Source organism: Corvus hawaiiensis, chromosome 2 (genome assembly GCF_020740725.1).
Source record: "Corvus hawaiiensis isolate bCorHaw1 chromosome 2, bCorHaw1.pri.cur, whole genome shotgun sequence".
NCBI lineage: Eukaryota > Metazoa > Chordata > Aves > Passeriformes > Corvidae > Corvus > Corvus hawaiiensis.
Genome location: NC_063214.1, coordinates 119601294 through 119614381, shown reverse-complemented (window position 1 = coordinate 119614381; position 13088 = coordinate 119601294). Strand labels below are relative to the sequence as shown.

Below are 13088 nucleotides of genomic sequence, written 5' to 3'. Positions count from 1 at the left end.
GGAGCTGTTTGGGATCAGGGACATGTGAAGGGCTCCCCAAAACTCTTCTGCTGTGCAGGAAGGGAAAACTGATTAATGCCTGAAAAGGCAGCAGTAGGCAGACGTGTCCAGGGAACAGAGTTCAGGGGAGGAATTACCCACAGACAGCAGGAGGCAGGGAAAGTGCAGCTCAGGAAAAACCAGGAGAAGTGAGGGCAAGGCAGGGCATGTCCCCATCAGTGGGGGACAGAACAGAAATCCCTACAAAGAGCAGAAATCCCTACACTCGTGGGTCTCAGTGCTGGCAGGGACAGACAGTGGTTGCAGAGAACCTGTTCTCAGATGGTAAAACCATCCTGGGCATGAGAAATGCCTGTAGGAACCCACACAGAGAAGCTGCAGATTCATTCCCATCACTTCCAGAGCTGAATAACAGCTGAAAATCAGGAAAAATCCCAGCTGGCTTTAGATGCAGCATTTCTGAGCAGGGCACACACAGACAGTGATGTGAGGTTTTCAATCTTCCCTTCTCCAGCAAAAGAGAAGGTGAGGAAAAATTCTCATTATTAGAATGAGGAATAGGATTAAAATCTAGCAGAACTTAAGAAAGGAATAATAAAAGGCATGCATTTAATTAGATTACTTCTTTTAAGAATAACTAAATAAATGAGGAAAGTAATAAACACCTGTACTGAATAATTTTAACTAAGATTAAAATCAGTGAAATTAAAAGAAAATAATGAAATATTTATATCAAAACTAGTGGAAAAGTAATGGATCTGTTTGTCACTGAGTTTTGGGAGTACTAGCGTAAAAAAAGTAAGCATATTAGAAAACTAGGGAATAATTCCTTAAGCATAGCATTCGGACACTGGGAACATTTGACTTAAAAGCGTTCTTCAGATTTTGGGGTGGGAAAAACCCCTGGGAAAGACTGCAAAAGCCCCCTTAAGATTTTAAGGTTTATCTTGGCAAACTTACAGAAGGGAATATAAAATGTAGTGACCTGCAGTAGGCAGAAATTACTGAGGTTCCTTGTCGGATTACTCTGTGTGCCCTCCTTCTCTGAGGAGCCCTGTGGCTTGGTAGCAAGAATGGGATGGTGGAGAGGGAAGAGTCTGACACTGATATTTTAAAAATGAAAATTTGAAACACTTTGAAAAACTGCAAGAAAGAAAAGGAAGTCATGTGCTTTTGTTGAAGTTGTGTACGTTAAGTTTGAAAATACATCATAAGGTATAATTTCTAGGTACCTTGGCTAAGGTGTCACTAGAAAGGTCTTTTCCACATAAAATGTTTGCTTACTGAATGTAAATTCATTTCAAATATCTATTTCAAGGCAAAATGTTGTGAAGTCATCATGAGTGCATGAATCCTGCTAATTGCATAATAAACACAGATCAGGAAAAGAGCAAGGTAACATCAGAGAGTCTTTTCCCCATGAACTCAACATCAATGTTCTGCTTTTTTACATACATAATGTTGTAGGAGAGAGCAGTCTAAATAAAAAATGTGTCTAATCAGACTAAAACAATAGCAGAGAATAATTTGCTACTGTTTCAAAGGCTTTATCCCAATCACAAAATTTTCCAGGAAGTCACTCCTGAGGCTCCCCCACCCACCCCATACACTCCAGGGTTTTTGATTAGTTTCAAGACTTTTAGATAGGAAAACCATATCATTTTCTGTGCCTCACTGCTCTGTGTGCTCTCTGTCATGAAGACAGGGATTACCATATTTTTTACACTTCCCATCAAAGAGCTGTCATTGCAAAATACTGATGAATCCCGCTTAATTAGCGCCCTTCAAAGTAATTACACCTCCTCACCTCTCACGATTAATTGGCTTTGGTGCTCCACAGCTGCTGCATCATTCCTGGCTATGCAGGTATAGTTCCCGTTGTGCAGCAGCGAGAGGTTGGAGATCCTCAAGGAGCTGGTGAAGTCGATGTTGTCGATGGTGACCCCGAGGCTGGCGGGGATGGGCCGGCCGTCCTTCTGCCAGGTGATGGTGATGGGCAGGTCCCCCGAGACCACCACGCAGGGGATGAAGACCCTCTGCCCGATGGAGAAGCGTGGGAACTCGAAAGGCTGGATGAAAGGTGGGACTGCAAAAAGAGAGGGAAAGAGGGAGCTGTTGAAGGCCTTGCTTTGGAAAAGAACGTAACGGGGCAGATGTGCAGTGTGGAATGTGCAGGATTTACACCTCCAACAGCTGTAAAGCATTGCTCAGCAGGAAAAACCACATTTTTGAAAATACCTTTTCATTTCTTGGCTACCCAGTGCATAAGCAGAGATGACAAGCAGGGCTTCTAGAGACACCTGACTTCACTGGCAGACCCTTGCAAGAGGATCAAGCCCCTCTTCCAGAAATCTCCCCACCACCAGCTCGAGCCTCTCCAGGGCTGCCAGCAGTGACATTGCCAGGAAGAACTCAGCAGCTTTCAAGGTCTGGTGCAAGGGCCTTGCTTAGGGTCATGACATAGACCTAGAAGAGGCTCCAGCTCTGCTTCTGGGATGTGATGAAAGGGAATGTGAGCTTCCTTGACTGCTTCTAGCACTCTTTTCTTAGTGTTTCAAGTCACAATTCTCATTAAGATTGCAGGAAGGGAGAGACATGTACAGTACTTGTAGGACAGCAAATTAAGGTAAAACTTATTTCTGATCAAAGGGATGGTACAAGGCACAAATGTTCAAGCTGGCATTTAATTCCTGCTAAGCATATTTGGCCTGGAAGATCTTTTTTTTCTTTTCTTTTCTTTTTTCCCCATATTACTCTCTGGATGAACCAAAAAAACCATGAATGAATTTGCCTTATTTTCTGCCAAAGTAAAGAATTCTACTTCTTAAAATCATTTTGTTTTCAGGTATTTTTAATTAAAAAAAAGAAACAGCCAGTTAGATTAAATAAACATAGAACAATAATGGGGCTGCCTTGTTTTCTTTGGGTTGTGGTTGGAATGTTTACTAAAAGATTGGTAAATTGAGACTCAACTACTTGTCCAGATGAAGGAATCAAAATCTTCTGCCCTTCTCAGGGGAGCATTCAAACAGCCAGGGCATTGATCTCAGGCAGGTTTTTATCTATCACTCCTGAAAGGGCTGCACAACCAACTTTGCAAGCAGTACTCAAATACTCATTTATCAAAAGAGAAGGTTCCTAGAGGTTATGCACCTCAGATAGGAGTGCTTGGGAGATCAATTACACATCATCTGTACTACATTTGAACAGGAGAGATGGAAGGATACCCAGAGCAGAACATTTATAGTGATCTATATGTTTGAGCTCCAGAAGAAAATGAAGTTGGTGTCTTTATCTAATTGTATTTCTCTTGTCCTTTTTCCCTTCAGAAATTATAAGGTTGCGGTTTCCCCAGAGTTGAAGCAGAAAAAAAATCTCTCAAGTGGTTGCAGTGTATGCCCATGGACTTCCCGAACAGCACTTTTCCTCCTCTGCCACTGTCCTGTTTCTGGGATGCAGGGACAAGTATTGGTGACCACTGTGCCAGCTCCAAGCATTTCCTTTGATCCATATGTTGGGTCCTCCATCAGGAGTAAGAAAGTTTATCAAGCATGGCCAGCAGGTCAAGGGAGGTGATTCTGCCCCTGTGCCCCTGTGCTCAGGTGAGACCCCACCTGCAGAGCTGCCCCAGCCCTGGAGCCCAGCACAGGGAGGACGTGGAGCTGCTGGAGAGAGGCCAGAGGAGGCACCAGGATGAGCAGAGGGATGGAGCAGCTCTGCTGGGAGGAAAGGCTGCGAGAGCTGGGATTGTTCAGCCTGGAGAGGAGAAGCTTTGGGCTGAGCTCAGTGTGGCCTTGCAGGGCCTGAAGGAGCTGCAGGAAAGCTGGAGAGAGACAATTCCCAAGGCATGGAGGGCCAGGAGCCAGGGAATGGCTTCCCAGTGCCAGAGGGCAGGGCTGGATGGGAGATTGGGCAGGAATTGTTCCCTGGCAGGGTGGGCAGGCCCTGGCACAGGGTGCCCAGAGCAGCTGGGGCTGCCCCTGGATCCCTGGCAGTGCCCAAGGCCAGGCTGGACATTGGGGCTGGGAGCAGCCTGGGACAGTGGGAGGTGTCCCTGCCCATGGCAGGGGTGGAGCTGGATGGGCTTTAAGGTCCCTTCCAACCCAAGCCATTCTGTGATCTATAATTCCATGATTACAAAGTCCCAAAGGACTAAGGCCTTGCTCAAAGCCATGTTCAAATGCTTGTGCACATGCACCTCATGGTGCAAGAGGCTGACACAAATCTGGTATTAACTCCACAGTTGCCAGCACAGCCATGGTGCCATTTCATGAGGAGAGGTTATGACCATGCTCAGCTGCCACAGAGAGGTGACATCAGGGACAGGATAACACCATTCATCCTTCCAGGCCTTCACTGGATTTCCCAGGAGTGTCTCACTGTCTGTGTTTGGGAAAAGTGCCGCTGCCATCCATTTTGCTCATAGGCTGTAAGACTTTTTCCTGGCTACCATCTCTCTAGCTGCTAAAACCTGTCCTGTGGCATTCTGAAAATCTGGTAGATCAGGCATAGAGAAAAAAGGAAGTTGGTATAAATTACTGTGTTTATTTGAACTTTGAGCACTGGAAATTACCTGCTTGTTCACTTGGGGATTTTTGCTGTCACAAAGTGAGCCTGTCTCTTCAAATTTCTTTAGTCCAGCTAATTCATTCACATGAGACTGCTCAGATTCTTTGTACATCAGCAGAAAAAGGTTGAATTTCTCTTACCATTTATTGACAAGCAGTTCATAGTATAAAAGGGAATGAGGAATTAACTGAATGTGTCTTTCAAAAGGTTTTGCCATAAACTTTCCCCTTGATGAGTGCAAATACCAGCCAAGTGCCAAGTCCCTCCCTCACCATGCTGCCCAGCACATTTCTGCCCAAAGACTGCTCTTATTCTCAGACATCATTACTGAAAAATATGCTAAAATTCACAACAGGGTGGAAAATTGCTTCTGTATTTTCTGCTGAGCGTGTAACAAATTTGAGCCAATCTTTCACAGACAAAACGATATCAAAAGTCAGACAAAATGTTGCCCAAGGATTATAATGTGCATCTTCACTCTCCATCTCCCTGATGAAGAAAACAGGGAGCAAGATCATTAGGTGACATTGAAGTGTTTTTCAGAAAACATTGATTTGCAAGGCTGCATTTACCAGCTCTAAAATATAAGTAGCAGCCTGCAGAGTATTTCAGAAATTGGCTAAAATATTTATAGGCAGCACGTTTTCCTTCTACTCAGGTTTTTAAGATACAGAGGAAACCAACATTTCTGCTTCATAAAATATAATGTATATTCAACCTGCACCAGCTTGCAGTCCTGACAAGGAGCTTATTTTAAAAGCCAGTGTGTAATTTAAAATCAGTACTTAGAAGAAAGTGAATAGTCTTGCAAAAACTTTGAAGTATTGAAGAATGTTTTTCAACTACAGTATTCACCAGTTTGGGTTGATAAAGGAAGTTTCTGGTGAGCTATCATAGGAGATAAACTTTCTTTCTGCTCATTTGAAGAAAGAAATGACCACAAAAAATAGCATTTATTAAAAATATATTATGAAATCTGGCAAATAATTTCTGAAATGTTGAAGTTTTCATTTGTATTGATACCTGCAGTAAAAAGTTGAGACATATGCTTGACAGAAGAAAATATCAATCTTGATTAACCAACATGTGGAGGGTTTTTCTCAAACTAAAGCTCTACCATTGCCAAGCAGCACTAAAAAGATAAGAAGTGTATATAGTACTTTGAGAGAGAAAGTTTTCAGTAGTACAGATGTATTTAAAATCTGTTTAAAATACTTCAAGGTGTGTTTATGTGTTTTCCTTGCCTATACGCAGCTTTAGTTTCACCACATTTCAGAGCTTGTATTGGATTTTTGGTGAAATTATGCTAGTTTATGTATAAATTGTTCATCTTAACTACAGAGAGAATAGTCTGTGTGCTTGTGTACATGGAAGGGATGTTTCTTTCTCTACACACAATGGGCAGAAGAGGGAAAATCTCTGCTTCATGCCACCACGTGCTGTGTCCTGGGAATGCTTTATTGATGAGACCTTGAATTAAGTGTCTATTTAAAAAGAGGAGCATGGGCCAGCCTCATTAGTGCTAATACAGGAAGATTTAAATTATGTTTTTGTGCCCTAGCAAGGTCTTCTGTACCTCTGGGGGACTGCTGGAAAAGAGGGCAAGGAGGGCTTCCACGCTGCTCTCCATTAGCAGAGGAACATCCTTAATTTCTTGCCCTCCCTTCCATGGCAGTTGCGCTGGGAGGAGCTGCTGAGATGATTCACTCAGAGAGAGTATCCTGCAGATCTCCTGTTTCCTGCAGCAGCCTGCTGAACATGGTGTTCTGCACAGCAAAATGGAAGTCATCCCCTGCTTTATCATCATAAACAGTTCCCTGATGGATTTTCTTGCAACAGCACTGTTGCAGGGGCTGTGTCTACAATATAAAATACTTTTGGCAATGAATATTTAGGGCTGATGCAAAATAATAACTACCAAGCTATGCAGTCTCTTAGGGCAGCCATGTGACCCCAGATTTCATGCACTGGGAGTGAAAAAGCCAAAATTATTTTGTCTCTGCACAAACCTTAGCCATGGTCTAGCAACTTTTAAGTTTTCGCAGTCATCACAGTCCCCACTTCGCTTTCCTGCCACCCAACGCTCACAGGCTGCCTGATGCTGTAGTGGGAGCTTCTCCACAAGGAAAGAGGGTTCAAAATGTTGTGTAGAAACCAAAAGTGCTTTTATGTCACGTCTCATCCATCTCTGGAACCACCTCCTTTCAGCCTCCTTTGTGAGGGGAAAAGTGCAAGCCCTTACCATAATGAGACACCCTGCAAACCTGGGGTGGTGGGGAGCTCAGTTCCCTGCCCAAGGGGATGCATTTGCTATCTATTTTTCTCTGTCACAAATAAGATAAGAAGAAGCAGCTGCAGGAGTGTATTCATGCAACAAGCTGTTACCTTCATTGGTAAAGTGCCTCCTGATTAAAGGCCTCACTTTTGGAACCTGCTCCAGAGCTATTGCCCTTTCTCAGCCCCTACCTGATCTAAAGTGATCTTTGTCCTCAGGTATCACTGTGCAAAGTCGAGACCAACTGAATCACTGGAGCCAAAAGTTCTGGATTGAGATGAGAGAGGGCTTTAACAGAATGATCTTTGTCTCTGAAAATCATTACCTTGAGTTGTTTGGTTCCACACTAGTCTTCTTTTCACCTTCATCCCAGGACTGTGCATAAGCAGCGGATTTTATAGCACCCTTCTCTTTCCACTGGGTTGATACTGTAGGGTTTTTTGCAAGCTATGTATTACATACATTGATTTAAAATTAGGCCAGCATGATCCAGACCTGCACTATCACAGTCTTGCTTTCTGTATTTACTACATGTCCTAACACACACACTGCTAATAGCTCATGCTAAATTGGTGCAATAAAGTGCTTAAAATGTTAATAGCAATTTTAATGAATATGTAAGGAAGCAATTAAAATATAATTGACAAAATAAACGCAAAAAAGAGTGAGAACATGCCTTCTTCCAAATCTTTAGTAAATAAATCTGCATGGTAAGAGAGAGAAGAGGGACAGCTTTTGATAAACCAATACATAATATACAGATGCTCTTGACCTCTTTAACTGAGACACTTACTGAAGTATTAAGGCTCATTTCACATTGTTTGCATAAATCGTAAATAAAAACATCCATACACAGACATAAATTGGGTTTGAAAGCTGTAAGGCTGTGCACAAACCCAGGGAGGTTAAATTTAGATTTAAGTGAAAAGTTTTAGATTTGTACATATTAATTCCTCACCATGAAGACTGGCATAGGGTGAAACAGCTTTAACAGACATTTTTGGGTGACCATTTTCTGCACTGTCAGAAGTGAAGTAATTACAGAAGTTGTATTAGGAGTGTACTGGTGCAAAGTAAGACGTGACAGCATTGTCCACATGACACTTGTGGGATTTTAAAGAATATAAGTCAGGTATTTTAATGCAAGGCTAACCTTGAGCTGCTGTATGTTGAATGGCAAAAAAAATTTACACAGATCTGTCAAGAATATCAGCCTATTTCAGTCTTATCTTCAGGAACTTCTACAGGTTAGACACACTGGAGACATCCCTATCAAAGTGCACATTCCTTTAAATCAGGCTCTGCCACCACTTGCTCCCCAAAACTACTCCCTATGCCCATTATGTGACCTGAGAGGAATTTCCAAGTGCATTTTCCAGGATATTTTGCACAATGGCACATTCTCATTCACTCTGACCACACGGCCCTGGTGTGATTCCTGTACGTGACAACTTCAGTCACTTCCAGAGATCTGAGCATTTCTTCCCAAGGAAGTTGTGACAAGTTTGAAGGGATCCAAACCCATATAGCATGGAGGAGTGGGAAAAAGGTCAAAGTGATATAATGAAAGAAATATCTGAAAGATGTCAAGGCCAGAAGTTTTTTCTGACTCAATCTATTGGCAAAGTCAGTCAGTAGGACAGATAAGATCTGAGATATATACACGAAGGTGAACTCCCATTTGCCATAATCCAGGCTTCCAGGCTGGAGCATGCACAGATTAGCAGATTGGTTGATGACAGAATGCACCACAGTCCCAAGAACCCTGCAAAGATTTCTCCTGATGTTTTTTCCCTTTTGTGTCTGCGTATTTTTCACTACCTAAACCATCCCTCCCTGAACTGATCTGCAATGCAAATTCACCAATACTATTTCAGATATTAGAAAAAGCTAAACACTTCCCAGGAAAGATGAGAGAACCTATTCAAACAGTTGCAACATGAAGTTATTTGGAAGTAGCCCCTGTTTGGTTTGCTTGTATTCTAACATGAAGCAAGGCTGGTACAACTCCTTCTCGTGGTTCACAACAGGTGAGGTACTCACTTTATATAAGGCAACAAGAACTCTTCTAAATCAATGAAATACATAAGCTCTGCAAGATCAGAAACAGCCCTTTTGAACACCACACATTTTATTTTAATGATGCTGAACCCTTCCCTCTCAGGGGCTTCTTTTTCAATTAATTCCTGTTGGAGAAGTGTGAATAGCAGCAGACTGTTTACATGAGAATGTGTCCCATGAGCCTGATGACAAGAAAATAATCACTTACTACTGATGGCTTTTACTGTAGCTGGGAAAACTATTACTATAAATTACATAATAAAAAAATGGAGATAATAACTCACTCTTGTTCTTAAAATGCTCTGAGATCGACTCAAACACTGTAGAAGAGATGCTGCTATTATTTTAATATTTTTCCACTTTAATGTGGGGTTTTTTCCAATGGAAATACGAAAATTAGAGATAGCATGGTAATATAACTCCTTTCTTTGTTTGCCAACACTTCCCATGATAAGACTATTTTCATTTGCTTGCAGTTTGACTTTTGTTTGGGTACCAGTTTTCCAGGCCAGGTGTCTGCCTCAGTCTGAGTCATTTCAGCTGGAAGGTTTCAGCTACAATTCTTGGCCATTTCCAAGAATAAGGTGGGAGAGGGGGAAAACTGAGACATGGTAAACCTCAAACAAACAAAAAAAAAGGTATTGTGAGAACCTGAGAAGTCCCACCTGCCCCATGGATTTAGAAGCATGGATTTCAAGGTCAGGTGATGGCACCAGCCTCAGATGTTCTTGCTATCCCTATAAAAAGTCATCACAACAGTGCCCAAATTTGCAGTCTGAGCAAAACCAAGTCAGTAAATAAACAAAACCCCCTCATGATCATATCCTGAGAGGACATTTTCCAGTGACAAACAGGGTCCAAGCAGAACTGAACACATCCTAGCTCTACCTTCAGTGGCTGAGTCAGTTCCAGCCACTGGGGCAGGTGCAGTCTGGTGGGATTCCAGAAATCAGGGCAGATTTGTCACTCTGGTGCTTGAACTTGAAGGCTGGCAGAGAAGACTGAAACTGGAGGCTGGGAAAAATGTTGGGGTATCCAAAGGGAAAGGGCAGTTTCGAGTCTTGAGAACAAGGCAGTGTGGAAATGAGAACTGAGATGACAAAGACTTTGAGTTCAGATTGGTTTTGGGACCCAGAGGAGAAGAGCCAGGACTTGGGCAAGGATGAGCTGGAGAAAACTGAGGCGGATGGGTCATTCTGAGAAGGAATGAACAGAAAACCTGCATCTTCTACAGAATCTTATTCTCCTTAAGATCTCTGACTTCAACAGTGCTCTGCCGTTGGCAAATGTATCCAAACCCCTCTGGCAAACCACGAGAGCTGGGCTGAACACAGAGCAAAAACTGGTGCTGCTAAGAATAATTCTGTTCTTGGCAAGGACCTGTGCAGTATCCTTAGCAAGGCTTATCTCAATTACTTCTGATGACGTCAGTAACTTCTGTTCCCACTTTGCAGGAGGGAGGGGAAAGGGGGTCAGTTTACTTTACAAAAACAAAGCGAAAAACATAGCCAAACATAGCCAACTTTAGCCTTAACATAGGCCAAAGCAAAATATGCTGAAAAGGTGTTATTGAAGTTGCAAAGGTGAGTGGTCAGCAGGTATGGAATACAGAAATTAAGTGTGTAAGTACAGTTGTAATCTCCCTCTGTTACTTGAGCATTGCAGGGTGGGGAGTTTTCCTGGCTTTTTGTCAGAACTCAGAACTGGCCAAATCATTTGTCTAAATACAAAAAAAATAATGCCAAGATGGCTCGATTTCCAAAAAAGCTCTGTTAGGCCTCAGGCACGGTTCCATGGGAGTTATATCTGCCAAGCAGAAACCTGCATGTTTTCCTGCCAGCTCATCCACTCAGCTCCCAGCAGCCAGCTCAGGGGACTGCTGCCTTCCAAATCCAGACTTTGGGACAGAGACAAGGGGCAGGCGAGGTCTGGGGGGAAAGGGCAGGGAAGGAATGACAAGCCACATTTCTGTGGGACAGAGTTAGCTGGAGTCTGCAGACAAGGGCAGCAGTTTTTTCTAAAAAATGGGACAACGGATTTCATGTGGTGTCTCATTGATTCTTCTGTTCAGCAGGGAAAAAAAGTAGAGGATCTAAGGTCAAATAGCACAGAAGTGCCCAGATCCCAAGCTTTTGGTGTTCCCAGAGCCTGCCAGGTGGGAGGATGCACAGCAAGGCTCTGAAAGCCCCACTCAGGTTCTCTGGCAGCCAGGAGTTCATTTAAAATTATTGCCAAGAAAAGTTCTGTTCTCCTATCTGTGACCTTATCATGATTTCTGAAGTATGATTTCACTTTCATTTGGATGTTTGTAAACCTCAAATTTAAGAGTGGACAGCACTCTTGTATTTGATGACATGCTCATGGTGTTGAGGGTTTTTATTTAAATGCTGGTTTAAGAAAGTCTTCATCCAAGACAGAATCAGGATGCTTCCCATACTGGAGGATCTAGAAAGTGAAAAGTAAATGTGGCCGAGAGCTGCCAACTTTGAAAACCAGTTGTTTGCCTAATGCAGATAAATGCTGCCCCATAGAGCCAAATTCTGAATTTACTTTTGCCACAGATCTGCCAGATAAAGCTAATTAAATTACTTAAGTCTGTCCTTCCCATGGGGTTGCTAAGCTGGGTGACGTGACTGCTCTGAAGGAGGAAACAGAACTCTCAGGAGCAACTTCATTTCAATGGGAGCAGAGCTTTGAACATATAAATGCTACATAATGGCAGGTGAACTGGAAAAATTAAGCTGTAAGTTTCTGAAATTGAACATACAAAAAAATTGTGGATATTTTTGAGTTCAGTCTGTGCCTTATTGACATTTTTTCCTGGTGACCCACGTGGCTTTTGAAAATGAACACATTGTTTCTGAAACATTTTGATACAATGGAGATGATAAACTCATGAGGAAATTAATAATTTAAGCCCTCCAAACAGAACATGGAGGGAAAAAAACCCCAATAAGTAACAGTTCATCAAGTGTCTTCTATTCTGAATCACCCTTCAGGTGACTGGTTCGAGGTCACCCAGGAAGCTTGTAGCAGAATTGAGAGCAAAGCAAAGGGCTTGTGATGTTGAAGATGGACAATAATTCTCCCTCTGTTTCTCTCTAGAAAAAATAGTTGTTCTGATGGTAGGAGAAGCTGAACTGTAAATAAGGATATTTAAGCACCGATATTAACTGCCCTTACAGTGTCATATTTCAGAGTGCTTTTAATCTCTACGCAAGCTGGGCCATATTTTGTATTTTTTTGGTAGCAAATAAAAGTGCTTAAAAACTCAAGCCATTAACTCTGGAATCTATAAAATGAAAAGGTAGCACACACAATAATATTTTAAAGCACCAGGCCACTTTTGACTCCCCACTAATATGTTAAATAAAATCCACTGTGGCACTTCTGACCTCAAGCTACAACAGCAAAACATTGAGAAATGTTCAGGTCTGACCTAAAAACCTCACCTGTGACATTTTGGGCTTAGCAGATGAGGTCAGGCTATTAACCTTGTTTTCAAATTACAGTGTCTCGTCAAGGCTTGGAGCAAACTGGTCTAGTGGGAGGTGTCCCTGCCCATGGCAGGGGCTGGAGTAAGGTGATTTTTAAGGTCTCTTCCAACCCAAGCCATTCTGTGATTCTGTGATCACAGAGACAGCTCAGCCCTCTGTCACTCCTCAAATGTGCTGCATGTCTGTCAAAGTTATGCAGGGTATCTTTAGTCACAGTTTGAGATTTCTGACCAGCAGCTGAATATCCAGAGGCGCAGCAGAACACCATCAAGAAAGTAAAATCATTGACAAAATTACGGCTCAATCCAAATTGATAGAGCTGGCAATCTGCTTTCTGGGGGAGGAATTGTCAATTTGGAAACTGTAACCTAGGAAGAAAAAGCAGTATTACACCTGAGATAATGGCTATAGTGACTAGTACTGTTTTGATCTCAATGCCTGAGCTGCAAGGATAGACAGTTGGATATGTTTTGTCTGGCTATTTTCATTTTGACAGTCATTTGAAAAATGGTATCATTTAAGAGGCAGCTCTCTCCACCAGAATTTCCATGGTGGCCTGTTAGTGTAGCAGAAGCATAGTGACTGATTTGTCATTCAGTTCCTAAACTCTATCAACAGATCTGTAATATCATTATAATGTTAAGCAAGGCACAACACACATGAAAACCAAAGGTGACAGTAGCTTT

General features: G+C 42.4%; 1 protein-coding gene across 3 annotated transcripts in view; it reads right to left on the bottom strand.

Annotated features, from left to right (window-relative positions):
* DSCAM (DS cell adhesion molecule) overlaps positions 1–13088 on the bottom strand; it is a 434764-nt gene that overhangs the window by 150465 nt on the left and 271211 nt on the right. For all 3 annotated transcript variants that reach the window (XM_048290724.1, XM_048290735.1, XM_048290723.1), the window contains exon 9: positions 1808–2086. In XM_048290724.1, coding sequence (XP_048146681.1) covers positions 1808–2086 — 279 coding nt within the window. The remainder of the gene's footprint in view (positions 1–1807; positions 2087–13088) is intronic.